Source organism: Cetorhinus maximus, chromosome 22 (genome assembly GCF_964194155.1).
Source record: "Cetorhinus maximus chromosome 22, sCetMax3.hap1.1, whole genome shotgun sequence".
Taxonomy (NCBI): domain Eukaryota; kingdom Metazoa; phylum Chordata; class Chondrichthyes; order Lamniformes; family Cetorhinidae; genus Cetorhinus; species Cetorhinus maximus.
In genome coordinates this window covers 42,474,573-42,500,942 of record NC_135900.1, presented here as the reverse complement: position 1 = coordinate 42,500,942, position 26,370 = coordinate 42,474,573, and the positions used below count along the sequence as shown (strand labels likewise).

Below are 26,370 nucleotides of genomic sequence, written 5' to 3'. Positions count from 1 at the left end.
CAGATAAAAGGTGTGGCTATGGGTACCCGCATGGACCCCAGTTATGCCTGTCTCTTTATGGGGTATGTGGAACATTCCTTGTTCCACTCCTACTCAGGCCCCCTCCCACAACTCTTTCTCCGGTACATCGATGACTGCTTCGGTGCCGCTTCATGCTCTCATCTGGACCTGGAAAAATATATTAGTTTTGCTTCCAATTTCCACCCCTCCATCACTTTCATATGGTCCATCACTGACACTTCCCTTCCATTCCTTGACCTCGGTGTCTCAATTTGTGGTGATAGACTATCCACCAATATTCATTACAAGCCCACTGACTCCCATAGCTACCTCGACTACAGCTCCTCACACCCCGCTTCCTGTAAGGAGTCCATCCCATTCTCTCAGTTCCTTTGCCTCCATCGCATCTGTTCCAATGATGCACTTTCCAAAACAGTTCTTCTGACATGTCTTCCTTCTTCCTTAACCAAGGTTTTCCACCCACGGTGGTTGACAGGGCCCTCAACCATGTCCAACCCATCTCACGCGCATCTGCCCTCACACCTTCCTCTCCCTCCCAGAACCATGATAGGGTGCCCCTTGTCCTCACTTATCACCCCACCAGCCTCCGCAGTCAAAGGATCATCCTCCGCCATTTCCGCCAACTCCAGCATGATGCCACCACCAAACACATCTTCCCTTCACCCCCACCGTCGGCATTCCGTGGGGACCATTCCCTCTGGGACACCCTGGTCCACTCCTCCATCACCCACTACACCTCAACCCCCTCCCACGGCACCTTCCCATGCAACCTCAGAAGGTGCAACACCTGCCCCTTTACTTCCCCCCTCCTCACCATCCAAGGGCCCAAACATTCCTTTCAAGTGAAGCAGCACTTCACTTGCACTTCCCTCAATTTAGTCTACTGCATTCGCTGCTCCCAATGCAGTCTACTCTACATTGGAGAGACCAGACGCAGACTGGGTGACCGCTTTGCGGAACACCTTCGGTCTGTCTGCAAGCATTACCCAGACCTCCCTGTCGCTTGCCATTTCAACACACCACCCTGCTCTCATGCCCACATGTCCATCCTTGGCCTGATGCAATGTTCCAGCAAAGCTCAACGCAAACTGGAAGAACAGCACCTCATCTTCCGATTAGGCACTTTACAGCATTCTGGATTGAATATTGAATTCAGCAACTTCAGATCATGAACTCTCTCCTCCATCCTCACCCCTTTTTGATCCCCTTTTTTCTAATAATTATTATATATATTTTTTTATATATTTTTTTTTTCTTTTCCCACCTATTTCTATTATTATTTTTAAAATTTATTCCCATTTATTGTTTTATCTCCACCTTTTAGCCTATTTCAATCCCCTCCCCCACCCCACCCCCACGAGGGCCATTTGTCACTTGCTCATCCTGTTTTCTACCCTTAATGTCACCATTAGCACCTCCTTTAGCTAATATCACCACCGTCAACACCCCTTTGACCTTTTGTTTATGACATCTTTTGCAATCTCTCTTTTGCCTCCACCTATCACTGGCCCTCTATCCAGCTTCACCTGTCCCACCCTCACCGCATTTCTATTTCTCTTTAGTTCTGATGAAGAGTCATATGGACTCGAAACGTTAACTGTGTCTTCCTCTCCATAGATGCTGTCAGACCTGCTGAGTTTGTCCAGCAATTTTTGTTTTTGTTTCAGATTTCCGGCATCCGCAGCATTTTGCTTTTATTTTATTATAGAAAATAATGCTTCGTTGGTTTGTGTTTGTATGTTCAGATTATACTCTATCACAGATGCAATATTATATGCATGTTGTGCTGTATTTTAGAAATATGGGGGTTACATGCAGAGTCTGACTGGTTCTTGAAAACCCTACAGTAAGTAATTGGTACTATTAATATAGGATTACTGGATTTCTATGGTAGGGCTGCATGTTATGGCAGAACGGCTATAATAAGGAAGTAGGTAATTATGCTGTTAAGTATATAACTAAATAATCCAAGATCCCAGGTTCAATCCCCTTTTTGGACTGGATTGATGACTGCAGGGACATTACTTTTTGTTGGAGGGAAGGAAATGAAGGACCACATGATAATTATTAAAGAATGATCAATTGAATAAAAATATTAGAGTACAGCTGATGCAAGAGAAATCACATTACTGCGCACATTGGCACTTTCAGGAGAGGAGGATAGAAGACGGAGCGAGTTTTGACTAAGACCAATTGAGAAAATCAAAAGTTGGATAAAGTTTTTACATTGTTCAAACTTCATTCATTGGGTTGGAAAGCAACTTGAACCCTTGAATGAGATTGCTGTCCAGTGAGAACTCCCAGGATTTATTTAATCTATAAATATATAGTGATCAATCTCCCTAGATTTTGCACATGGTGGCTTAAAACTCATGCCCTCTCATTTTCGGGTGTGGGATGCCTGAGACAGGCAACACGCAAACATTGTACTGCCTCCTCATTTGCCTAATGGTAGCGTTCAGTTGAGTGTGCCAACCAGTAAAGGTGAACCAGTTAACAGAGAGCTAGTCTGGCAATAAGAGATGTTTCGGGAAATTCCAAATGCAAATCATTGGGAAATTGATCAGATCAGAGGCATAAAAGGGCAAATGCAAAGGGAACGATGAAAGCCCAGGTCATTTCATCAATGTAAAAGTAATTGTTTCTGAATATATCATGTGGTTGCTGAACACTCAATGGGGGTCCAGCAGTATGTGTGATTCCACATGTTGCAGCTAGTCTGGGCCTTGGCAGCTTGCTCCCCTTAAATGGGAGATGCACCCTATAGAAGGAAGCTTGCTGCCAATACTGAAATTCTCCACAAGAAGCTAAATAAATGGGGCACCATGGAAGTGAGAGCGCTTTGAAGTTCACAGATGTAGTGCTTGAGGCCCTGGTGGTGGAAGTTGAAAAGAGGAGAAAAGTCAAGGGCTGGAAGGTGGTGTACCCGTTTTTGGGCAAAGGGGTCATAATTTGCGACCTGTCCGTTCCATGGACAGCAAGTAAGTTTGGTGCACCCATTTTATTTCCATGGTTGTAGTGTGTCCTTGAATGGAGCCTGCGCTGCACTCCTCTCTCTGTAGCACTGCAATCTGCAAAAATTAAAATTGCCTGGATTCTCATAGGGAGTATTTGAGCACTGGTCTAAAGGGATAGCTGAGGTTAGTAGCTAAACATCAGAGCAATTCTCCAGACGCTAGGCACTTGACAGCAATTCTGCTAGAGATATGTTTATTATTCATTTTGTCTTTTTATTGAAAATGACTGGGAAGCTGTAATCACCTTAAAAAGTGATGGAATTGAACATAATCAATAGAAAAAAATCACAAACTGTTTTATTTTAATTTCAAGATGTCTTGCCAAATGTATGCATCAGGTGCTCATCTTGCCTCCATACACGGGGAAGGACACAATCAGATCATTCAGGGTTTGATAAAACAGAAGAATCCAATACAATCCAGCACTTGGATTGGTCTGAGTGATTGTCACAAGGTAAAGCTGATTGAATGATTGTAACCTAGACATTTACTGTTACAGCAATATTTACATATTAACCAAATGTCTCAATGGGTGGAATTTTATGCCAGCAGGATTTTACAGTCCCGCCAAAGTCAATAGACTTTTGAATGGCTCACCGTATTTTACAGCCCTGCCTTTGCCGCAATGGGACCATAAAATTCCGCCCAATGTTTCTGAGAATGTCACCATAATCTAGAGCTGTGGTAAAATCTGCCTTTTTTATGACTGTTCATTTACTGCCAATGAAGCAATAGAATTAGTAATATTAACCCCCCAAGACTCCAGCCCCTGTCCTTCTCAATAAACCCACCCGATGTTATCCAACTCATTGGAACTGCCCCTTCTTGATTTGACTTGCGCCTATCTGAACATAGTTGTAGAATTTTTAACATCCAACCCAATTGCCTCTAGAGACCCCAAGCACCCACCCTTGCCCCTCTCTTCCTATTCTACATGCCACCCTTAGTGAACCTTTCAAATAAACATTGGCAACACCCAGTTCTATTTTTTCCACTATCCCTCTGGACTGCTGCATTGATTCTGTGTTGTTAGACTGCTGGCACCAGTCCTGGATGAGTCCCAGTTCCTACCAGCAAAATATTGAAAAGACCAGGGTGGAATTTTCTGCTCCCACCAGTGGCGGGAATCATGTCAGGCGTGGGACTAAATTTGGCGTGATGCCAAAAATCAGCTTCCCGCCGGCAGAAAATCAGTTTGGAATTTTGTTCTCCCGATGTTGGTGGGTGGGTTAAAAGCGAGCTGACTTTTCCACTGGTCTATGTTGGGAGCCACATTCACATTCATTTGCATCTGATGAATTCTCCATTTTAAAAACCCAACTCACCGGAGCCACTTTCTCCCTCCAAATTAAGTGCCCTGCCAGCAGGTAATTAGAACAGTCTGTTTCACAACTGTACTTAAGTGGTGTGCACCTCGCAAGCTTCAGTTCATCAACGGCTTTGAAGTATGTAGATGCTGCTTTCACCTACCTTCAACAGTGGTGCTGTGACTTATCGGTGCTTCTCTGAATCTGTGCCAAGGATGGTGCTCGTGAGGCAAGACCAAAGGGAAGGGTGGAAGACAGACACATGACTTGAGGGAGGAGGGTGTTAAAGTGACAGAGGGGAGGGAGGGGGGTGTTAAAGGAACAGAGGGGAGTAATGAAAGGCAGTCCTGGGCAAGAGTTATAAGACTGTCTGAGGAAGAAGAGACTGTCCTAGGGCTGAGGCCACACTGTCAGGGGAAGATTGAAGATACTGTCCTGGGGCAAGAGTTTCAAGACTGTCAGAGGAAGAAGAGACTGTCCTGGAGCAGTACGGGCCATGTTAGAGGGCAATGCACAGCACGCATGTCTTGGTCCTGGACCTAGGAGGGGGAAGGCCTCTCTGGGCAGTGACAGTCATGCACAGCATGGTGTGCAGGGCGTGGTCAGTCACTTAAAGATTTTGGTCTTGGGGGTTAGAGGCTTGGTACTGTGTGAGGGAGATGTCCCAGTCACGGTCAGGGGAGGCCTCTACATTCTATAGGTGGGGAGCTGTAAGTCATGGACGGGGTACTGTATGATCTCATGGGGGGTGTTCCAGAAATTCAGGGTACATGTAACCTTGAGAAGGGGAGGGGTCAGGCCCACAAAGGGCTTGGGGGCATCAACAAGGTTTGGGTGGAGGACAGGTAACTGAGAGGCTGGAGAGTAATAGGAGGTAGGGGAATTTGCATGCGGTGAGGATGGGACAAACTTGATGGGTGATGGGAAGAGATTGGAAGATGGTCTCTCATAAGAAGCACCATTTCCAATATTACCTTGGAATGAAAAATAAGGGCATGTGGGAGGAGTCGACAACTACAGTTTTGGGCTAAGTGAAGGGGAGTACCCTAATAACTCTGCTAAAGACAGAGATCAAGGCTCAACTAAGTACTGTTTTAGTGGGTCCATTGACCATTGAAGTATTGCTCCTTTACTAATGGTGCACATTCATGTGAAAATCCATTGTTTTAGAGCTAAGTTTGAGTTGGCCTGATCATGTGTTCCTGATAGAGGCAGGTAAAAAGGTAAGGAGGATGAAACAATCAAGTGCCATGGCTGCTGGACAGAAGCTGCATGTGCACTACAAGCCTCAATATTCTCATGTTAACGGTCATGGCTTACAGGGCTTTACAGTCATGTCATTAGTACAAGGCTAGGCTAGCGACTAGGCTAATAGAGGCAAGCTGACATTAGCCTGACTGAGGGTTATAGCACATGGGTGCCCTCACCCTGATCCAAACCCTCTTTGTAAATGCACAGTCATGTCAGAGAGGGATGCTCAGCCACCTGTGAACCTTTAGGATGTGCTTGTACTGCAAAGCATAGCCTGGAGATGCCATGTCTAGACTGAGGCCAGACCAAGGTCTTCATACTGGCTTTCTGGCTTGTAGATGGAGGGAGCACATTCAAGGGGAAGGTGCAATGATGTCTCAAGTATACTGGTCAACAGACACAAGGAGGAGTGGAGAACACAGGCTGCAAGGCAACGCTGCCTCCTTGATAGCTTGGATGCGACTGAGGAGAAGGCCTGTCATCATTTGGCACAGCACAGGGAACACCGTCACCCTGAGGTCCAAGAGTCAGTGGAGCCCTAGAAAGATCCAGATTCTGATGAGGAGGGACCAAATACATGGAGATGTTTGGCTTGATCAAGAGTCTACAGAAGACTCAGCTCATACATGGAGATGACCGAAAGACAGTGCTGCCGATGCCTTCACTTGTCTGGGGATATGGTGGCTCTCATTTTCCACATTCTCCCTGAGGATCTCGCAATGCATGAACTTGGTGGCCATCCAATGCAATCCAATCCACCACACTCAACATTTTAGCCAATGGATCCTTCCACTGGGGGCGTATGCGGAATCTCATAATCAGCGACATATAAATGCACAAGGGAGGTGACTGATGCCTTTTTCAAAAAAGTTCACCATTACATGAAGTTCAACATGGATGAAGCACGTAAGGCTGCCAGAGCTGTGGGATTTGCTGTGATCTCAGGCTTCCCGCCAATGCAGAGCACCATCGACTGCACTGATACGGCCTTGAGAACTCCCTGGCAGCAGCCAATGTGATTCATGAACAGAAAAAGATTTCACTCTCTAAATGTCCAGCTTATCTGTGATCACAGAAACCCTGGAAGATCTCATGACTCTTACATTTTGAGTCACTCTCAGGTGCCACAGATCTTTGAGGGATCTCAGGGCATAGAAGGTTGGCTCCTCCATGATAAGGGCTACCCCCTGAAGACATGTCTAATGACACCCATTTGTCATCCACAGAGTGCACCTGAGGAGCGATATAAAGTGCTGCACATTCAACCACAAGGTCCTTCATAGAGCAGACTATTGGCCTCTTAAAGAAACGTTTTAGATGTTTGGACCATTCTCCAGTACTCACCACGGAGGGTATCTCACATCATTGTTGTTTGCGCTGGTACATGTCTCTTCGAAAGAGGAGGATGTTAAGGAAGATGAATTCAAAGAGGGCAAGGATTCAGATGAGCAACATGAGGATGCCATTGCATGGGCACAATGTGGGAGGTGTTCCCATGACAGCCTCATAGCGACAAGATTCCAGGAGGAATAAGGTGAAGGCATGCTGCAATGAGCGCAGTTCTCCTGACATCTTGATGCAGGGCAGGCAATAACACCTTCATTGTCAACATCAACATCTCACAGAAGGTCAACAACCTGTAAATGAAAATGGAGGAAGTATAAGTCACCTTCAACCATTACAATGGGTACATCCTTGAAAGGTGCACTGCCTCAGGGGGCATGTGGCTGCTGTGTAACAGGAGAAGCACTCCTCCAGCGTTCACTGCTAAACAAGTACACATAGTCCAGCATTTTCAATCATGGAGGGAAGAAGTCACTGTCCATGACAGCCATCAAGAGGCCTAAATGCAACAGCTCCCATTGATACACTCATGCCAATGTGACAGGAGCTTGGCTGGGCAGCTATATAAGACAAAATATTCATCATTGGTTATCGCTTGTCCGTCGGAAGACAAAGCTATGTTCAGACAGCAGCATCTCTCTAAATGCCGGTTCCCATGCATGAATAATGCAGAGGCCACATCTTGATACTGAGCCCCAGGATGCCCTCTGACATCAGGGCACAGTGATCTGTTATATGACAGCATGGATGCAAATCTGCAAATGACTTTAGCATTGTATTCACAGAGAGAGGTTCAGCAGAACCTTTGTGTGAATTTTGACAAACACTCATTACACTGCCTTTACCTGAAGCCTCCAAAATTAACGTCCTGCATTGCCTTGGCATCTGGGAGAGACGTTTCCCAGTCAGTTTTGACACTGCATTCAATAATAACTTAGTCCTGTCATCGTAACTGATGACCACTGATGAGGTGTGCTGGAGCATCGATTTGATACAATGACATTACTCCACATTGTCAATATCATAAATGATATTTTCTATAAAGCCGAAGACAATGATTGCATAGTGATGTAATGACATCCATATTGATTGGTGTTCTATAACCTAACATAGGGATTCTGTAAAGCAGCACTAAGCAACATCCTCTGAGCTAAACGGCCAACATCCTCAGGATGAGCACACAACAATGACATCACGCGCTCAATCTCATCTAGCTGGCATGTCAAATGTCATCGACTGAGAATATTGTCCATTGCTCATCGACATGCATGGGGGGAGTGGGAACTAATAAGGAGTAATGTTCATCCTTAACATTGTTAATGAAATAATGATCCAGGGAGGCATGAATGGCTATGGTCCTCGTTGGTGATTAATACTGGAGGCAAACCATCGCAGTCAAAAAGTGAAGGTCATTACAAAGTGCAGCTTTGTGAAAAGACATTCTCCCAACATACACACACAATGGCCTTCAGTGCTTACAGCAGCAGGATAAACATGAACCTAGCAGGAACAATTCACATGAGGTGACAAAATGTGATCCTCAGATGCAAGACTTACATGTGCATTCTCCTACCATCGTTTTCTTCTTTGAAGTGCTTTCTTTCATGTTGTGGATGTGGAACTAAAAGCAATTGGCTGAGATGAGATTGAGTGAAACTACATGGAACTGAGGAACATGATGGGAGATCATTGAAGTCAGGGGCATCTGGTACTCTTGACTGAATGAGGAGCATTGCACCACAATGAAAAACCTTTGAGAGACAAAAGCAATATATATTATAAACATGAATATTATTAACAGTGAATGAACACCCATGCAACCAATGTGCACTCGGTATTACTTAATTTTCCTAACTCGACTAGGTGCAGCCCCAACATCCGCAGCAGATGTGGAGGCAGCCTGCTAACTGCTATTCCCTGTTGTCTGCGATGACTTTGGGGGCATCCTCTGGAGGCTCAAGGCCTGAAAGGCCCTGGCCTGCTAAGGCTCTCCTGCTCACAGACAAGTGTACCCTCTTTGGTCTAACTTGTTGGAGTTGATGAGGTCACAGGCAGAGGGGATTTGGAGCGACAAGACAACCTTGGGGATTCTGGTTTGAGGAGCTCGGGGTGTTTTGCCAGTGCTCCCTCTCCCTTTGGGTGCCTGAGGGTCTCTCCCTAACTCCTTGAGGAGAAGGGGCACTTGGAGGGAGATCGAGGTGCCCTGTCCTACTCTTATCTAGCCACTTCGGGAACGCACCCATGACTAGAGTGATGCAATACAGGCCTGAGCGCAAATCCAGCAGAATCTGTGCATTCTGCAGGACCTGGGTCTCCCAGGATGGCTTCCACCCTTCCCATGGAGACTTTAATGCGCTCACGTGCCAGAGCCACGACATCAGGCAGAACGTAGATGGACTCCTCCATTTTTCATTCAAATCCGGCGACAGCCTATGACAACTCTGCCTGATGTTCCTCCGCCTGTCTTTACATCTCCAACATTAATCTTAGGGCCAATTGCAGACTTCGTCATCGGACTCTGACTCAGCAGGGGACTGGTCTCCAGCAGTCCTCTGAGTTCCAGAGACTTCGGCTGCCACTGCCTGTGCCTGCTGTGGACATGTGGCCATAGGTGATCCCCAGATACCGAACCTGAGCCTTCTCTAGAATTAGGACCCACTGAGATGTGTGTATCTGCGCTGGTGGGGGGTGCAGATGAACAAAATGACGGCTCTTCTTCAGATGGATCTTCATCTGAGAAGGACAGGGGGCTGGGCTGAGGCACTGCTTTGAATGTTGCCCCAGCTTTGTCTTGGTATCTGGAATGTAGAGAATAACGAGTTAGTGATTGACTAGACAGGCTCCCACATTCTAACTCACTCACCGTCATTGTCCGCATGTGGCCAGTGTATATGCAAAGCATCCTCACTGGCTTGTTGGTGGACTTCCACATGGGAGTGATTCCGATCCTCTGCTGTCTCCTCATTGAAGATGGTGAGGTCCCGCAAGTCCGCGGCCCCTTGTCCAGCATGGGATCTCTCCCTCTTTTTGTGGGCTGTCTTGTCCTGCATATAGGCAGATGGATTGACTAAGTACTATGGATGAAAGAGCAGTTCAGAAGCATGCGTGCCTGCTGTGTGTGCTGCGCCCTCTCAGTAAGGGATGAAGATGCCGTTTGTACAGGGCCTTACATGAGCTGGGTTTGTTAAATGGCTGGCAGACATCCAGTGATGATGTCCCAACTGCTAATAGTGTGAGAGATCCCTGAGGAGTCTAACCCTTACACTCTCATAAGGGCCTCAGGCAGTCTAAGTTTGGAGTGAGTAGAGGTTTCACTTGTCCTGGCAGAGTGGATGAGATCATCATCCTTTTCCTGCATTGCAGGTCGGTCCTTTTTTTCTTGCCATGGATGTTGACCTCCTCCCAGGGCCGGGGTGGTCACGTGGGAGGGCCTCCTATTCCCATCCCAAGGAAAGAGGACCTTCTGCCTTTCCTGGACGGCCTGGAGGAGAATCCCCAAGGAAGCCTCACTGAACCATGGAGCTGATGGCTTTGAACTTTTGCCAGGCATTGTGATGAAGTTGCCAACATAACTGGGCTGCAGAGAGTAAACGTGTGTTCAGGCAGTGTTTAAATATGGTGCCAGGACCTTCGACCCCAATGGTGGGGCGGACGAATCACTGCCTGCCCCATTACAAGATTCGACAAGCTCCTTGCTGATGCATAATTAATGATCTGAAAAGCAGAAAATCAGGCACAAAAACCTGCCCCACCGCCCAGTAGGAACCATGACGATTTTCCCACCCACCACCACTCTTAAGTCTACAAAACGGACAATTCCATCCCAAAGCTATCTTCTTCTCCTCCCTCCAGCACAAATTCTGTAACCTTGCCATCAATTCTTCCCTGACCTCTTTTCAGGCTTACCAGGACCAAACTGAATTTCTGACTCCATATTCTTTCACAAAGCTTCTGGTCCCATTACCATTTCATCCCTCCAAACACCTTCAGCCTCAAATTTTACATTGCTCTGACTCTGGCCTCTAGTGGTTCCTTCCACTTCCTTTGCCCCACTATAGTGCCTTCAGAAACCTAAAGCCCGTGATCTGCGATTCTCTCCTCAAACTTCTGTACGTTTTTACCTTTAAGATCATTCTCGACCCCTCTTTAATTAGGGACATTTCTCTCTATTACTATATAAAGGCATGTTTTTGTTGTGTTTGTAGTAGTAGTAGTTATAATGAAATGATTATAGCCCTCCAAGAGTGCAGGCTTCATGGCTGATGCTGACTGTGATATTATGTGACTGATATTTTGATAGACATTGACATCATTAATGATATTATTTCTCATGAAGGAGGGTATTTATCTGTGGACTGATGGATCTATGTTGGATTTCACAAAATGGAATGACAACCAACCTAATGATGAAGCAGAGGCAGAAAACTGTGTCAACATCAATTCTGAAGGTACATTGAGATTGTAAACTGTGTTATGACGTATTGTACTTGCATATGAATTCCAGAAGCATGAAAAGCTGATGTAATGAGACAATGGGATAAATTTTCACCCAGTACTGGTCACAACGTTTTGTACTCCAGGAGCACGAAGTGAATATTTAACCAGCATTACAGTAAGAAGTCACCTGAACTGAGCTCTGCCTTAATTGTATTGAGCTTTAGATTCAGATACATGTTGATTCTAAAAGGTTTCTCTCTGATTGTGTTGTCCTGACATCCGGCAGAATCTTGTGCCATCCCCTGGGGCTGGTTTGGGGGCAGGAAGGGCATTTAATCAGCTGGGAGGGTGGTAGCTGGGGACCCTGCCACCTTCCCACCACCAACCTGAATCAGTCAGCAGCGGGTAGACCCATGGACAGCTTTCCCGCTCCACCACCAATTGAGGTGAAAAAGTGGGCAATTAATGTCCACTTAGCGGCAGCAGGCTGAGGCCTTTGGTATTGACCCAGCAGCGAGGAAGGGGCTTGCCATGCGACATGCACGGCAAACAAATCCTGGTGTATTTGCTTGCCTGTTTCCAGGTGGGGACACTCATTCAAAGGCAGTCAGTGCCTGGTTGAGAGAGCTAGCATTGTTCCCGGGTGGGGGTGGGTGGGGGGTGCCTGCTGAGATCTGCCCTACCGCTCTTGCTGCTAACTCCCCTACACCCCTCTCCCATATGGCCCTCACCCCACGAATCCCCTCCTGCCATCGCTTACCTCTAGCCTGGGTCCTGGCCCTTGGATGGGTGTCATTACAACACCACCTCCCCGTTGGCAGTGCTGTTTAAAAGAACTGCTGGCCCTTGATTGGCTGGCAATTCTTGATAGACAGGACTTGAACCCCAGGGTCCTGATCCCTAGGAAAGGCCCAGCACTGGCCTGTCAACTGCCTGATTTCCACATACCACTGGCAGGCCTTCCTAAAAAGAGGTGATGTGAGGTCGCGGCCAACTCAAGATTCCACCCTGGTACTAGGAGTTAGTTTGGAATTATACCTGTTCACCACTGTAATTTTGAGGGAAGTTAGATAGAAGCCTCATTTGGAGGTTAGGGTTTAGGATTAGAATTTAGAGGGAGCAAGTTCAAGGAAATTCCCAGCCTAGATCTTAATCCAACAATCATAGTTATAAATGTGAGGAGAATTCTTCCATATAATAGCTTACAAATAAGTTCAATTAACAAGTAAAACAAATCCCAGAATGAGCCCATAGAAAAGGTGGAATGGGTTCATTATCTACTAGGCTGCAATAATGGAAATTAAAGTTCACTCATCCATTTGCCTTTACATTGTTTGCTTCCTTGTTTAGGATTTTGATTCTATAGCAGGAATGCTGACATGTACACTGTGGATATCCAGCTTTACCTCACCACCACCTCTCCCAATCTTTCCCTTGTCTTGTCACCTTGCTGGTCAACACCCAGTACTGAAAAAGCAGACATTTTCTCCAACTAATACTGGGATGACAGAAGCCTCTGTTTTTCATTCCGTCACAAACTCCATTCCCTAGCCATCAACTCTACCCCTCTCTCTAGCAGCTGTTTGTGGCTGAACCAGGCTTTTCACAACCTTGGTGTCACATTTGGCCTTGAGATGAGCTTTCAAGCACATATTGGCTCTGTCACTAAGGCTGTCCACTTCCAACTCCAACTTCCCTGCCTCAGCTCATCTGCTGCTGAAACCCTTGTTCCTGCCTTTGTTATCTCTAGCTTGACTGTTCAAATACACTCGTGCTTGACCTTGCATTTTCCACCTCCGTAAAACATGAGCTCATCCAAAACTCTGCTGCCTGCATCATAACCTGGCCCAAGGGCAGGGCTTTCCCTGTAGGCTCCTGAACCTCACCGCTGGGTACAAATGTCAAACAGACAGCCACACTGACCAGGAATTTACAGCTGTTATGGATGGGGTGGCAGTGGTGGGGAGAGGTAGGCCGTGAAAGTGGGCACCTTGTCATAGGCGCTGTTCCCTGCCTCCACTGCAATTTTAGTTGCAGTGGAGTAGGTGTTGAGATGACCTCCTCCACCCAAGGACCAATTGAAAACCATAAATGGCGATGTAACAGCCACATAAAGGCCACTCTTGCTGCTGCTGGGATTTTACCCATAGCAGGAGAGGCCTGCACCAAGTGTGCAGCCTGGAAGCTTTCATTGCTTGGGCTATGGCCAGGCAAGGTGGGGGGGTTGGATCTCTTCTTTACAAGCTCCCTATGCCCTTTGGAGGCCTCTAGCAAGATCCTCCCACATTTCTGTTTCTCCTCTTGTGCTCTGTCTACCCTGGCTCCCAACCTCCTCACCGTCCCCCACCCCTTCACTGGAGCATGTCAATCTGACCCAAGCGAGAACTCCCACGCCCACACAATCAACTTACTTTCGCATCCGGCTCCATTGATGATCATTGTCGGGGACTGAATGCAGTGGCAGCTGTGGCCACTACTCCTGGTGGCACTTCTGAGACCAGAGGGCTGCTGGCCATTTGATTGGCTGTTAGCTTTTGGAGGCAGGATTTCCTCCTCCGATGTGGATGGAAGGAACGGCCCAACAGCTGTTAAATGGCTGTCGGGCAACCCTGCAGAGTGGAGGCGGGTTTGCTGTGCCTTTCAGGCTGGGGGTGTTGGGGGGTTGGGGGGTTGGGGGGTTGGGGTTGGAGTTGGGGGTGGGGGTGGGGGTGGGGGTGGGGGTGGGGGTGGGGGTGGGCGTGGAGGGGAGCCGGGAACCCACTCCCAGCGTAAAAACCAGCCCACTGTGTGAGAAGCAGTCACTTAGTGATTTTTTTTCCAGAGACTAATTAATAAAAAAGAACCAATGAAGTACTTTTGAAGTGTAGGCAATGCATGTAGGGACTTTCCAAAGGCTAAACTTGTCATCCAATTAAGGGTCTCAAATCTGGAGGGCCAATCAGAGGCCTCTCAGCTTGAAAGGAACAGCAGGCTTTGATAGTGGGGTGAGTAAGGGAGAGGGTGCTTCAAAATGGAGGTGCCCTCTCTTTCCAACTTTTTAAATTAAATTTAAAAATGGCTTTTGCAGCAATGCCACTTCTGTACGGTGAGAGAATGAGGGGGAGCTCCTCAACAGGGTTGCCTGCAGCTGCTGCTGCTGCACCCACGCGGGCAGGGAGGGCCTCTAGGCCTGCCTGGAGCGCTGAGCCCCCCCACCACCTGGTCTGCTGCCAGGAGGTCCTCTCCAGTGCTTAAACTGGACCCTGTCTCCTCTGGAAAATCTCAGTCAGCTTCCATTAATTGGCCTTAAAAAGCTGGATTGCCTACCCTCGCATGCAGGTGGGTTACCCTTCCTCTTCCCGCCCCCACCCCCTATCCCATCTCCCAAAAAATGGCCTGGGGCCAAGATAGAGCCGGGGAACTGTCACATTGGCCAACGGCACTATTTTTAGCACTTGCCCGCCTCTTTCCCGGTCCATGATGGGTCAAAAAAACAAGCCCCCAAGTCCTGTTCACCCATCACCCCTGTGATTGTGACATAGTTTGGATCCTGGTTGAGCAACGCCCCAATTTTAAAATGTTCATCTTTGTTTTCAAATCCCTCCATGACATCACCCTTCCCTATTCTGTAACTGTCTCCAGCCCAACAACCCTCTAAGGTATCTGCGCCCCACCAATTCTGGCCTCTTGCACATCCCAAATTTTAATTGCTTCATTATTGGTGGACTTGTCTTCAGCTGCCTAGGCATTAAGCTCTTCAATTTCCTCTCTCAACTTTCCTGCATCTCTACTTCTCTTTTCTTCTTTAAGATACTCCTTCAAACCTACCTTTTTCTCCAGGGTTTTTGTCATTTGCTCTAACATTTCCCCATGCAGTTTGGTGTCAAATTTTTCATTTCATAACACTGTTGTGAAGTGCTTTGGAACATCTTACTACATTAAAGGTATTATATACATGCTGTTGTTGAGAAATAACTGTCAAGATTACAAAAAGATTATAATGATGAAGTGCAACTCATTGCCTTTGTGATATGTAACTGATGGTAAATTAAAAGGAACTTTAAATCACGATTTCATGGGTTCAAATGAGTTATTCATTAATTTTTGTGGAAGATTTACTAAAATGATGAGACTTTAGTTATGAGGATAACTAGAGAAATTGGCTCTAATGTCTTAAAAAAAGCTTACAGATACAAAAATACAGGCATTTTGAGAAAAATAATGGTTCCAAAATTCCAATAAGTCAGGAGCTAGGGTTGAAGGGAAGGGGAAATTTTTTTCAAATTCTGCCCCTAATATTCTTCAGATTGCCCATGAATTTTTCAGAACGAATGATGTGTGAGGAATTTAGAATGACGAAGAATTAAGTTATTGAAACATGATTAGTGAAGGTAGCTTTTTAACACTGGTGGAAAGCCCTTCCTCACCACCAATAGGAAAACCAGAACAGGATATTTTCAGCTGTTTCAATTTTGAACTGTCTTAGTATTTACGCACAACAAGCAACACATATTTGGATCTAAATAGAAGAGGTATGCTTGCATAAAGCAATCAGTCATTGCTGGACCATGTTTAAATCAGAAACTATTTCATTTTAACAATTACTATTCTTTTCAGGTGTTGGAGGCAAATGGTATGACAGAGCCTGTTCAGATGAACTTCCATTTATTTGTTCCTACAAGCTCTTCTGAATTTTAAAAAGAACTCAACAATGCTTCAAGAATTCTTTTGATTTGCTTCATAGTGCTGGTATTACAGTTTAAAGTCATTCTAACAGCTTAAACCAGCAGCAAATAATAAACACAATTGCAAAATAATCTTTGTTTTAGTTTATTTGCTGAGACAGGCCTGTAATCAACTCGTTCCTTAAACATTGAATTAGTAATAATATGCTTGACACATTTTGGGTAAAATTTCCCGCATAGAAGCACTTATTTTCCAAATTCTTTGTTTTGTGTCATAAAGCAAAGTGTATTCACATATATTTAAAGAAAGGAGCAATATATGATTAAAATACTAATGAGCTATCTTTAATGTTGTTTTCCCAGACTTTAAATAACAATTTAATAGCCTGTCCAGAAATCAATAAACACCCTGTACCCATTGTGTTGAGAAGTCTCTGATCTTTCCTGGCTGTAAGTAGGAGGTGAAAAATGGAATCAGAGAGGCAGACAGTCAAGTGGCACATTTCAAACAAAATGCTATGAAGATTGGGAATTGGAAATATACGTAAAAAGGAAAAAAAAAATGCAAGGCTATTGGATAAGAAGGGGAGTGGGACCAGCTGGATAATCCTTTCAAAGAGCCTGCATCAACAATTGGCTGAATGGCATTCTCCTGTGCTGTATGATTCTATGGCTGAGCAATCAGGTCCAGGAGAGGCTGTGAGAAGGTTAAAATGCAGTGGAGTCTTTAGAAATATTTTCAGCAAAGTCAAACAAGGTGATGTAGGAGGCTTAATGTGTTCATTACTTTTTATGATGATAAAAATATGAATTGTATCGATTGAAATAAATGGATCTGATCATAACTGTTGCCCTGTATGTTCATTCATATCAAATAAAACAACGGGGAGAATTTTCTCCCCATTGGGTGGGCCGTTCGGGAGCGATCACGGAGCAGATCGCAGCCTGCGATTGGCTGCGCACCGCCATTTTACGTGGGCAGGCCAATTAAAGCCTGGGCAGCATGATGCGCACCCGGAAGCGCTTAGCGCTACCTGTGTGGGTGGGGGAGGAGGGAGAGTCGGGGCTTGCGCTCTTTCGCGCATGCGTGCGAAAGAGCGCAGAAATCCGTGCCTCAGGGAGATTAATATCATTATGAAACAGTGAAAAACAGAAGAAAATTATTCAGACATGTCCCCTCATATGACAGTGTTACATGAGCTGGGACATGTTTATGAATTTTCATAAAAAATTAGATTTAATTAATGAAATTAATTAAGGGTGGTGAACAGGACTTTAAACTAGAAAGTGGGGGGGGGTGGAGGGCAGGATAAAACTCCAAGAAGTATGACTAATGGGAAACAAAGCAGCAGGTTAGCTTGTGGGGGTTGGATTCAACTTCATGGAAAATTATGAAAAAACTGAAAAGAAAGGAGAGCCCAGGAGAGGCTATTAAAGTCTCCAGAACACAAAATAGGACAGAGTGTTTGGAAAGGGCTAGGAATCTAACTTCAAACACATCAGATAAAGGGATGACAATGAGAAAGGGGACGGGAAATACAGGACTGAAGGTGTTGTATCTGAATGCACGCAGTATACGAAATAAGGTAAATGAGCTTATGGCGCAGATTGAAATTGGCAGGTATGGTGTGGTGGGCATTACGGAGACATGGCTGCAAGGGGATCAGGACTGGGAGCTAAATATCCAAGGATATACATCCTATCGAAAAGATAGGCAGGTTGGCAGAGGGGGTGGGGTTGCTTTGTTAGTAAGAAATTAAATTAAATCAATAGCAAGAAATGGTGAAGGGTCAGATGATGTAGAATCTGTGTGGGTAGAGTTGAGGAACCACAAAGGTGAAAAATCCATAATGGGAGTTATGTACAGGCCTCTGAACTGTAGTCAGGATGTGGGGCACAAGATACACCAGGAGATAGAAAAGGTGTGTAAGAAAGGCAAGCTTACAGTGATCATGGGGGATTTCAATATGCAGGTAGACTGGGAAAATCAGGTTGGTAGTGGATCCCAAGAAATGGACTTTGTGGAATGTCTACGAGATGGCTTTTTGGAGCAGCTTGTGGTGGAGCCCACTAGGGAACAGGCAATTCTAGATTTAGTGATGTGTAATGAGGCAGATTTCACAAGGGAGCTTAAGGTGAAGGAACCCTTAGGAGGAAGTGACCATAATATGATAGAATTTACCCTGCAATTTGAGATGAAAAAGCTGGAATCAGATGTAACGGTATTACAATTGAATAAAGGCAACTACAGAGGCGTGAGGGAGGAGCTGGCCAGAATTGACTGGGAGATGAGCCTAGCAGGAGAGACAGTGGAACAGAAATGGCAGGAGTTTCTGGGAGTAATTTGGGAGACACAGCAAAAATTCAGCCCTAGGAAGAAGAAGCATATTAAAGGAAGGACGAGGCAACCATGGCTGACAAGGGAAGTCAGGGACAGCATAAAAGCTAAAGAGAAAGCATACAATGCGGCGAAGAGCAGTGGGAAACCAGGGGATTGGGAAGCCTACAAAGACCAACAGAGGACAACTAAAAAAGAAATAAGGAGGTAGAAGATTATATATGAGGGTAAACTAGCCAGTAATATAAAAGAAGATTGCAAGAGTTTTTTTTTAGATATGTAAAGGGTAAGAGAGAGGCAAAAGTGGACATTGGCTGCTGGAAAATGACGCTGGAGAAGTATTAGTGGGGAACAAAGAAATGGCGGAGGAACTGAATAGGTACTTTGCGTCAGTCTTCATAGTGGAAGACACGAGTGACATCCCCAAAGGTCAAGAGAGTCGGGGGACAGAGGTGAGTATGGTGGTCATTACCAAGGAGAAGGTACTAGGAAAACTGAAAGGCCTGAAGGTGGATAAATCACCTGGACCAGATGAATTATACCCCAGAGTTCTGAAGGAGATAGCTGAAGAGATAGTGGAGGCGTTAGTGGTGATCTTTCAGGAATCACTGGAGTCAGGGAGGGTCCTAGAGGACTGGAAAATCGCTAATGTAACCCCCCTGTTTAAGAAGGGAGTGAGGCAAAAGACGGGAAATTACAGGCCGATTAGCCTGACGTCAGTCGTTGGTAGGATTTTAGAGTCCATTATTAAGGATGAGATTTCAGAATACTTGGAAGTGCATGGTAAAATCGGGCAAAGTCAGCATGGTTTCATCAAGGGGAGGTCATGCCTGAAATATGTTAGAATTCTTTGAGGAGGTAACGAGTAGATTAGACAAAGGAGATCCAATGGATGTTATCTACTTGGACTTCCAGAAGGCCTTTGACAAGGTGCCGCACAGGAGGCTGCTCAGTAAGATAAGAGCCCATGGTGTTAGAGGCAAGGTACTAGTGTGGATTGAAGATTGGCTGGCTGGCAAGAGGCAGAGAGTGGGGATAAGGGGGTCCTTCTCAGGATGGCGGCCGGTGACTAGTGGAGTTCCGCAGAGGTCAATGTTGGGACCACAACTTTTCACTTTATACATTAATGATCTAGATGAAGGAACTGAGGGCATCCTGGCTAAGTTTGCAGATGATACAAAGATAGGTGGAGGGGCAGGTAGTATTGAGGAGGCAGGGAAGCTGCAGAAGGATTTGGACAGGTTAGGAGAATGGGCAAAGAAGTGGCAGATGGAATACAATGTGGGCAAGTGTGAGGTCATGCACTTTGGTAGGAAGAATAGAGGCATGCACTATTTTCTAAATGGGGAGAGAATTCAGAAATCTGGAGTGCAAAGGGACTTGGGAGTCCTAGTCCAGGATTCTCTTAAGGTTAACTTGCAGGTTGAGTCGGTAGTTAGGAAGGCAAATGCAATGTTGGCATTTATTTTGAGAGGACTAGAATATAAAAGCAGGGATGTGCTACTGAGGCTTTATAAGGCTCTGGTCAGACCACATTTAGAATATTGTGAGCAATTTTGGGCCCCGTATCTCAGGAAGGATGTGCTGGCCCTGGAGAGGGTCCAGTGGAGGTTCACAAGAATGATCCCAGGAATGAAAGGCTTAACATATGAGGAACGTTTGAGGACTCTGGTTCTATACTCGATGGAGTTTAGAAGGATGAGGGGGGATCTGATTGAAACTTACAGAATACTGAAAGGCCTGGATAGAGTGGACGTGGGGAAGATGTTTCCATTAGTAGGAGAGACTAGGACCCGAGGGCACAGCCTCAGAGTAAAGGGAAGACCTTTTAGAACAGAGATGAGGAGAAACATCTTTAGCCAGAGAGTGGTGAATCTATGCAATTCATTGCCACAGAAGGCTGTGGAGGCCAGGTCATTGAGTGTATTTAAGACCGAGATAGATAGGTTCTTGATTGGTAAGGGGATCAAAGGTTACGGGGAGAAGGCGGGAGAATGGGGTTGAGAAACTTATCAGCCATGATTGAATGGCGGAGCAGACTCGATGGGCCGATTGGCCTAATTTCTGCTCCTATGTCTTATGGTCTTATGGAAACCTTCATGAAATCTCATCCCGCCCATGGATGAGGTTTCATGAAAAATGTGAAGGCTGCCTGGGCTCTTCGCCTGCCCACCAACCTTAAGGTTAGACGGGCAGCTTTCTCAATAGGGTTAATTACTTCATTAATGGCCTTAACAGGCTTTTGACAGTTCTGCAGGTGTGCAGCCGACTCCGCTGCGTGCCTGCCAAACAGAAGATCGGAATGACGCGCGGCGATGTCGGGACGCACACCCAACGTCACCGCGCATCACTTTACGTGCCCCACACGCCGAACAGAAGATTCTGGCCAACAATTCATTGCTGGTCTCGTCTTAACAAAAACTTGCTGGTTCTGTCTTCTGAGATTGAATGAACACATGTACAAGCAACAATAACATAAATATAAGCTCAGACCTTAAAGGTTTTATTGTCACACCACTGAATCATGCAATTGCAAAATTACAAATTGAGCAATATGTAATCGATTGTAACTAAGAGGATATCTGAGGCAAAACCCTAAACATTTAAAAAAAGGTACAAAACTTTATGCAATAGTATCAAATATTCAGAAAAGGTAATTTTGAGTATATTTTTTTTCCTCTTATTTACTAAGTTAAATTTTATTCATGTTTGACTCTAATGTATTTATACAGAGCTAAGCATTAAATGGTGAACTTCCAAAATGTTGCTACTGATATTCAGACAAGTCTGCTGCTATTAATTCATGAACGTTTTCCAACTTCTGTAATGCTAAAAATATATTTTAACAAACATTCAGTACCTAATCAGATTCCATAAAGCATTATAAAGAGGAGCTGAGATGAATGCACTGTATGAATTACATAGTCGAATTGTGCAGACTTCAATATGGTTAATGTCGGTAGAATCAAAATAATATGAAAACAATATGGAGTGTTGCAATGATGTGCAAAATGATATAATAGCCCTCTTTAGTGGCATTCTGTCTCTATATGATGGATGAGGAATACTCTCACTGTTCTCACAGTTACAATCACTATTCAAGAAATAAGATGGTCAAAAATTCCTGTCTATAGAAAGAAAAGATTATTAATCCAAGATTTGTGAATGAGCAGATAGAATCAAAGACCTCAAATAAGTCATGGTCATTCAAATCACCAAAATATTCTGAACATTCTTTAATACTAGTGAAATTTTCTAACAGCAAATAAAAATTTTTATGTTTAAAATCATAATTACAATAAAAGTAGGTGAGGAGGAAATACCCATAGTTAAAGGTTAGTAAAAGGTGGTGACTCCCTCTTCTCAAATTAAAAACATAAAAGCACAGTCATCAAAGATAGGTGGTTCAAATTAATGCCTCATTTGGTAAGTTTTGCTCCCAGGAATGCAATCTATCTGATTAGATAAATGAATGTTTCTTTAACTTGACTAAAGCTACTCTACTTGATGAGAGAGTATAGTGACCTAGATAATAATGTTACAATGGAGGATTGTGAATCATAAAATTCAGCAGATCGTGCAAGTGGGTAAATTCCAGAACATAGGCAATATATTTATAAGGTACAACACAGTCATTTGCAAAATGATCATATTAGCTTTTAGGAGACAATGGTGGAAGAAAGAAAAGAGCCCCAAAGCCTCAGCTATGTGCACTCTACCCTTCAAATTGAGCAGGGTCACACAAAAAATAACAAGTCTATTTAACAAAGACCATTAAAACACCTCATAAAAATATAACTGCTAGGCTGGAAAAACTAACCCATTCAAGATCAAGTTGATTTTGTTGGCATACTGTGGGAAAATAAAAACTCTCCAGTTATTGCAGTTCGTAATGGAGAGTCAGTTGAGGCCTTTTTAATAGCACTTGTGAATAAATACTAAACAATTCCCAGCATAAGCTGCACAAAGATAGATGGAGTTGGCTCAATCGGTGTGGTTACCAATTTTAATGGAACATGTGGTTCAATAAATCTTTCACTTCTTAGTTATTTCAACCCTCCTGCTTTCACGAGGATCCCACCTGAGAAAGTTTTGAAGACTGAACTGACTACAGAGGAGTTATCTGGCACTTAAAATAGTGTTTAGAATACTTTTAGAATCTTGTCAAGGATAGTGAGTAGCATGTTAGAAACACTTCTATAACTTAATTTGCAATGCAGATTCATCTAATAAAATGAAAGTAACTTCACTCACATCAGTGGTAGGGAAAATGCTAGAGTCTATTATAAAGGATTGATAACAGGACACTTAGAAAATATCATTGGGATTAGACAAAGCCAAGATAGATTTTTGAAAGGAAAATCATGTTTGACAAACCTGCCGGAGTTTTTTGAGGAGGTAACTAGCAGAATAGATAACGGAGGATCAGTGGATGTGGTGTATTTGGATTTTCAGAAAGCTTTTGATAAAGTCCCACATAAGAGATTAATGTGTAAATTTAAAGCACATGGGATTGGGGATAATATATTGGCATGGATTGAGAATTAGTTAACAGACAGGAACCAGAGAGTAGGAGTAAATTGGTCTTTTTCAGAATGGCATGCAGTGACTAGTGGGGTGCCTCAGGGATCAGTGCTTAGGCCCCAACTATTCACAATATATATCAATGATTTTGATGAGGGAATGAAATGTAATATTTCCAAGTTTGTTGACGGCACAAAACTTGGTAGGAATGTGAATGGTAAGGAGGTTGTTAAGAAGCTTCAAGGTGATTTAGACAAGTATAGTGAGTGGGCAAACACATAACAGATGCAGTATAACATGGATAAGTGTGAAGTTATCCACTTTGGTAGGAAAAACATAATGGCAGAGTATTATTCAAATGGAGATAGATTGGGAAATGTTGATGCACAAAGCGACCTGGGTGTCCTTGTACACCAATCACTGAAAGCAAGCATGCAGGTACAGCAAACAGTTAAGAAGGCAAATGGTATGTTGGCCTTCATTGCAAGAGGACTTGAGTATAGGAGCAAGGATGTCTTACTGCAGCTATACAGGGCTTTGGTGAGACCACACCTGGAGTATTGTATGCAGTTTTGGTATCCTTACCTAAGAAAGGATATACTTGCCATAGAAGGAGTGCAGCGAAGGTTCACCAGACTGATTCCTGGGATGGTAGGATTGTCGTATGAAGAGCGATTGGGCTGACTAGGCCTGTATTCACTGGAGTTTAGAAGAATTAGAGAGGATCTCATTGAAACATATAAAATTCTGACAGGGCTGGACAGACTGGATGCAGGGACGATGTTTCCTCTGGCTGAGGGGTCTAGAACAAGGGTTCACAGTCTCAGGATACAGGGTGCAACATATGATTCAGGACAACACTGCCTGTAATCCAGCATAAGCTCTGACTAAACTGCCATCCTTGTTCAGATAGGTCATAAGAACTGAGTGAAGAAGACTGTGCTCTCTGCTAAAGGTTGGAGTGAAGCATATTTTTTGAGTAACTTGACACTTTCTAGAGACCGTGTTACATCTATCCTTGGAGCAATTAATGCTAATGCTAAGGTCTATATTTTGAAGCCAAAACAACACCAACAGATATTGGAGAAGAGCAGGCAACATAACACAATTTTCTGATATGCACTGGCTGCATGTGAGGCCCTGTTGATGGTGCAAAGCCTTACAAAATCCACCCTAATCAGAAATAGAAAGTATTGAATTAGCAAGTTGTATCCCATCTATTAAACCAAAAAAAATTGCTATAATCATATCTCATCATTAGATATCATTAGCAGACAAAGGTTGTCAAAAACAATTGATTTCTACATGAAATTATTACTATATTCTATCACATATTCTGGGTAAATCTGAAATTTCTCAAATATAACAAACACAGATGGATTATCGGTGCAGTCAACACAGCTGTCATAGAGTTTGAAGCTTCCGACATCTTTGGATGGAGGCCGATCATAGCTTGAGTGTCCTTCAGTAAACTGTCCTACTAACACCCGTGCCAAAAACATGATGTTGGGATTTGTTGCAGAATCTGAGTGCGAGTCAAAGTTGGCACAGGATGCTTTCTTAGCAAAGTACCTTCCTGCAGAAAAGAATAAATGAATTGTTGTCAAATTATATAAATGCAAAAAATAACTTCTTCTCAAAGCCTCTCCATGTAAGAAAGATTAGAAGGAGAAAACTGAATAATCAAGCTCCTTCCTGTCCCTTAGAGCATTTATAATGCAACCTGCCATAGATCTCTATCCCACCTTTCTATTTTCCAAAGGGAAGTTCAGCATAAAAAACAATTGATTCATGAGGGCAATCGAGTAAAACCCCAGAATATTAATTCATCCTCACGTTTTTAAAATTCAATACAGGACAGTTCCCTTCCACAAACAACATCATTCTCCTATTGTTGCAATGGTCCCAGAATCTGAGGAACAATATACCCCATGGATTTGGGCTACATTAATTTAATCAGATCTTGAAATGTTGGTAATGCTCATTTTAGTGTTACACTATACCGAAAGATTATATTTGTACATGTGGAATGTTAATTCTTTAAAGGTGATAGCCTTGACATTTACTGTATTGCTGTTTGTGGGAACTTGCTGTGCGCATATTGGTCGCCATGTTTCTTACATTACAACAGTGATTACACTTTTCAAAAACAAATGTAATTGGCTGTAAACAACTTTGGGACATCCTGATGTCATAAAAGATGTTGTATAAATGCTATTTCTTTCTTTGTGAGAGACAAGAGAAATCAGGTAGACTTATTTATGCAACTGCTATACCCAGTGGAGAAACCACAAATATTAGCTATAATAATTGCATATCAGAATAACTTTTACTACAATTAAATGGGCTAAACCTATATTATTGCATGGATAGTCGATTAACATTTTCCCTTTATAGACTTGGATTGTACTAATCTGTTAGAAATTTAGTAATAACATTGCTGATTTTCTTTCTTTGTCCACATCATCGTGCCCATTAAAGTGAGGAGTGGTTGTGTTGGGATATGGAATTCATCATATTTCTTGCAGCCATTCGCAGAATCAAACACTCCCTAGGTCAAGTTTTTGTTTGTTCTTCGAAGTGAAGATGACCATGTTCATCATCTTGTGTTTGGTAGGGTTCCAGCTGGTACGTAGGTGACTGCTAAGGCTGGGCTGTGCCCAGAAGGTTTTGCTGCAAATAGGACAGGATAAAGACAATTAAGCTTTGGACAGGTTGCAAGTTTGAGATTTCCTCTCCTTGCAACTTCTCTCTGCCTCTGGTATGAGCTTATTTTTGTAAGAGACGGCACCATTTATTTGGTTGCACCAGGTGCAGCAATCCTGGGTTAGCTTCTCCCAGGACTCACAGTTGATAGCAAAGGTCCTAAGTAAAGGTCCTAAGTGCACTCCAGACTCAAGCTGTCCATTGATAGATTTGCTTTGGTGAGCAACTGTTAAGCATTCTGGCTGCATGACCAGCCCAATTCAGTTGTGACTGTCTCAATATGGTGTAATTATTGGCCTGCCAGCTCGGGTGAGCACCTCAGTGTCTGGTATTTAGTCCTGCCCTCTGATCTTCAGAAGCTTCCGAAGGCAGCTTGAGAGAAAGTGCTTGAGCTTCTTGGCATGACGCTGGTACACAGTCCAAGTCTTGCATGCATAGACAGAATGGACAGGACTATTCCTCTACAGACTTTCAGTTTGAAAGGAAAATGATTCCTCTTTGTTCCCAGGTTGATGTTTGAAGTCTGCCAAAGGCTACACTTTCTTTGGCAATTCTTGCACATTTCTCATCATTAATATAGACAGCTCAAAAGAATGTGCTGCCGAGGTAAGTAAACTTATCCACTGCTGACAGATTCTGGTCATGGACTGAAGACTTGGGCTCAAGATAGGGCTTTCCTGGAGCAGGCTGGGACATTATTTCAGTTTCTTTCATGCTGATCGTAAGGCTGAAGTTGTCACATGCATTGAAGAACAAGTCCA

The 26,370-nt window shown here is 44.1% G+C and overlaps 2 protein-coding genes across 5 annotated transcripts in view; one reads left to right on the top strand and one right to left on the bottom strand.

The window, feature by feature from the left end:
- Positions 1 to 16,886, top strand: part of LOC144696637 (uncharacterized) — a 60,845-nt gene extending 43,959 nt beyond the window's left edge. For 3 of the 4 annotated variants that reach the window (XM_078568176.1, XM_078568178.1, XM_078568177.1), the window contains 3 exons: positions 3,352 to 3,492; positions 11,277 to 11,388; positions 15,974 to 16,886. In XM_078568176.1, the coding sequence (XP_078424302.1) occupies positions 3,352 to 3,492; positions 11,277 to 11,388; positions 15,974 to 16,047 (327 nt within the window). In that variant the 3' untranslated portion in view covers positions 16,048 to 16,886. The remainder of the gene's footprint in view (positions 1 to 3,351; positions 3,493 to 11,276; positions 11,389 to 15,973) is intronic. The other variant, XM_078568179.1, reaches the window with a different exon arrangement.
- Positions 16,887 to 20,855: 3,969 nt separating this feature from the next.
- LOC144696639 (protein mono-ADP-ribosyltransferase PARP12-like) overlaps positions 20,856 to 26,370 on the bottom strand; it is an 83,293-nt gene continuing 77,778 nt past the window's right edge. The window contains exon 12 of the mRNA XM_078568180.1: positions 20,856 to 24,479. Coding sequence (XP_078424306.1) covers positions 24,205 to 24,479 — 275 coding nt within the window. The 3' untranslated portion in view covers positions 20,856 to 24,204. The remainder of the gene's footprint in view (positions 24,480 to 26,370) is intronic.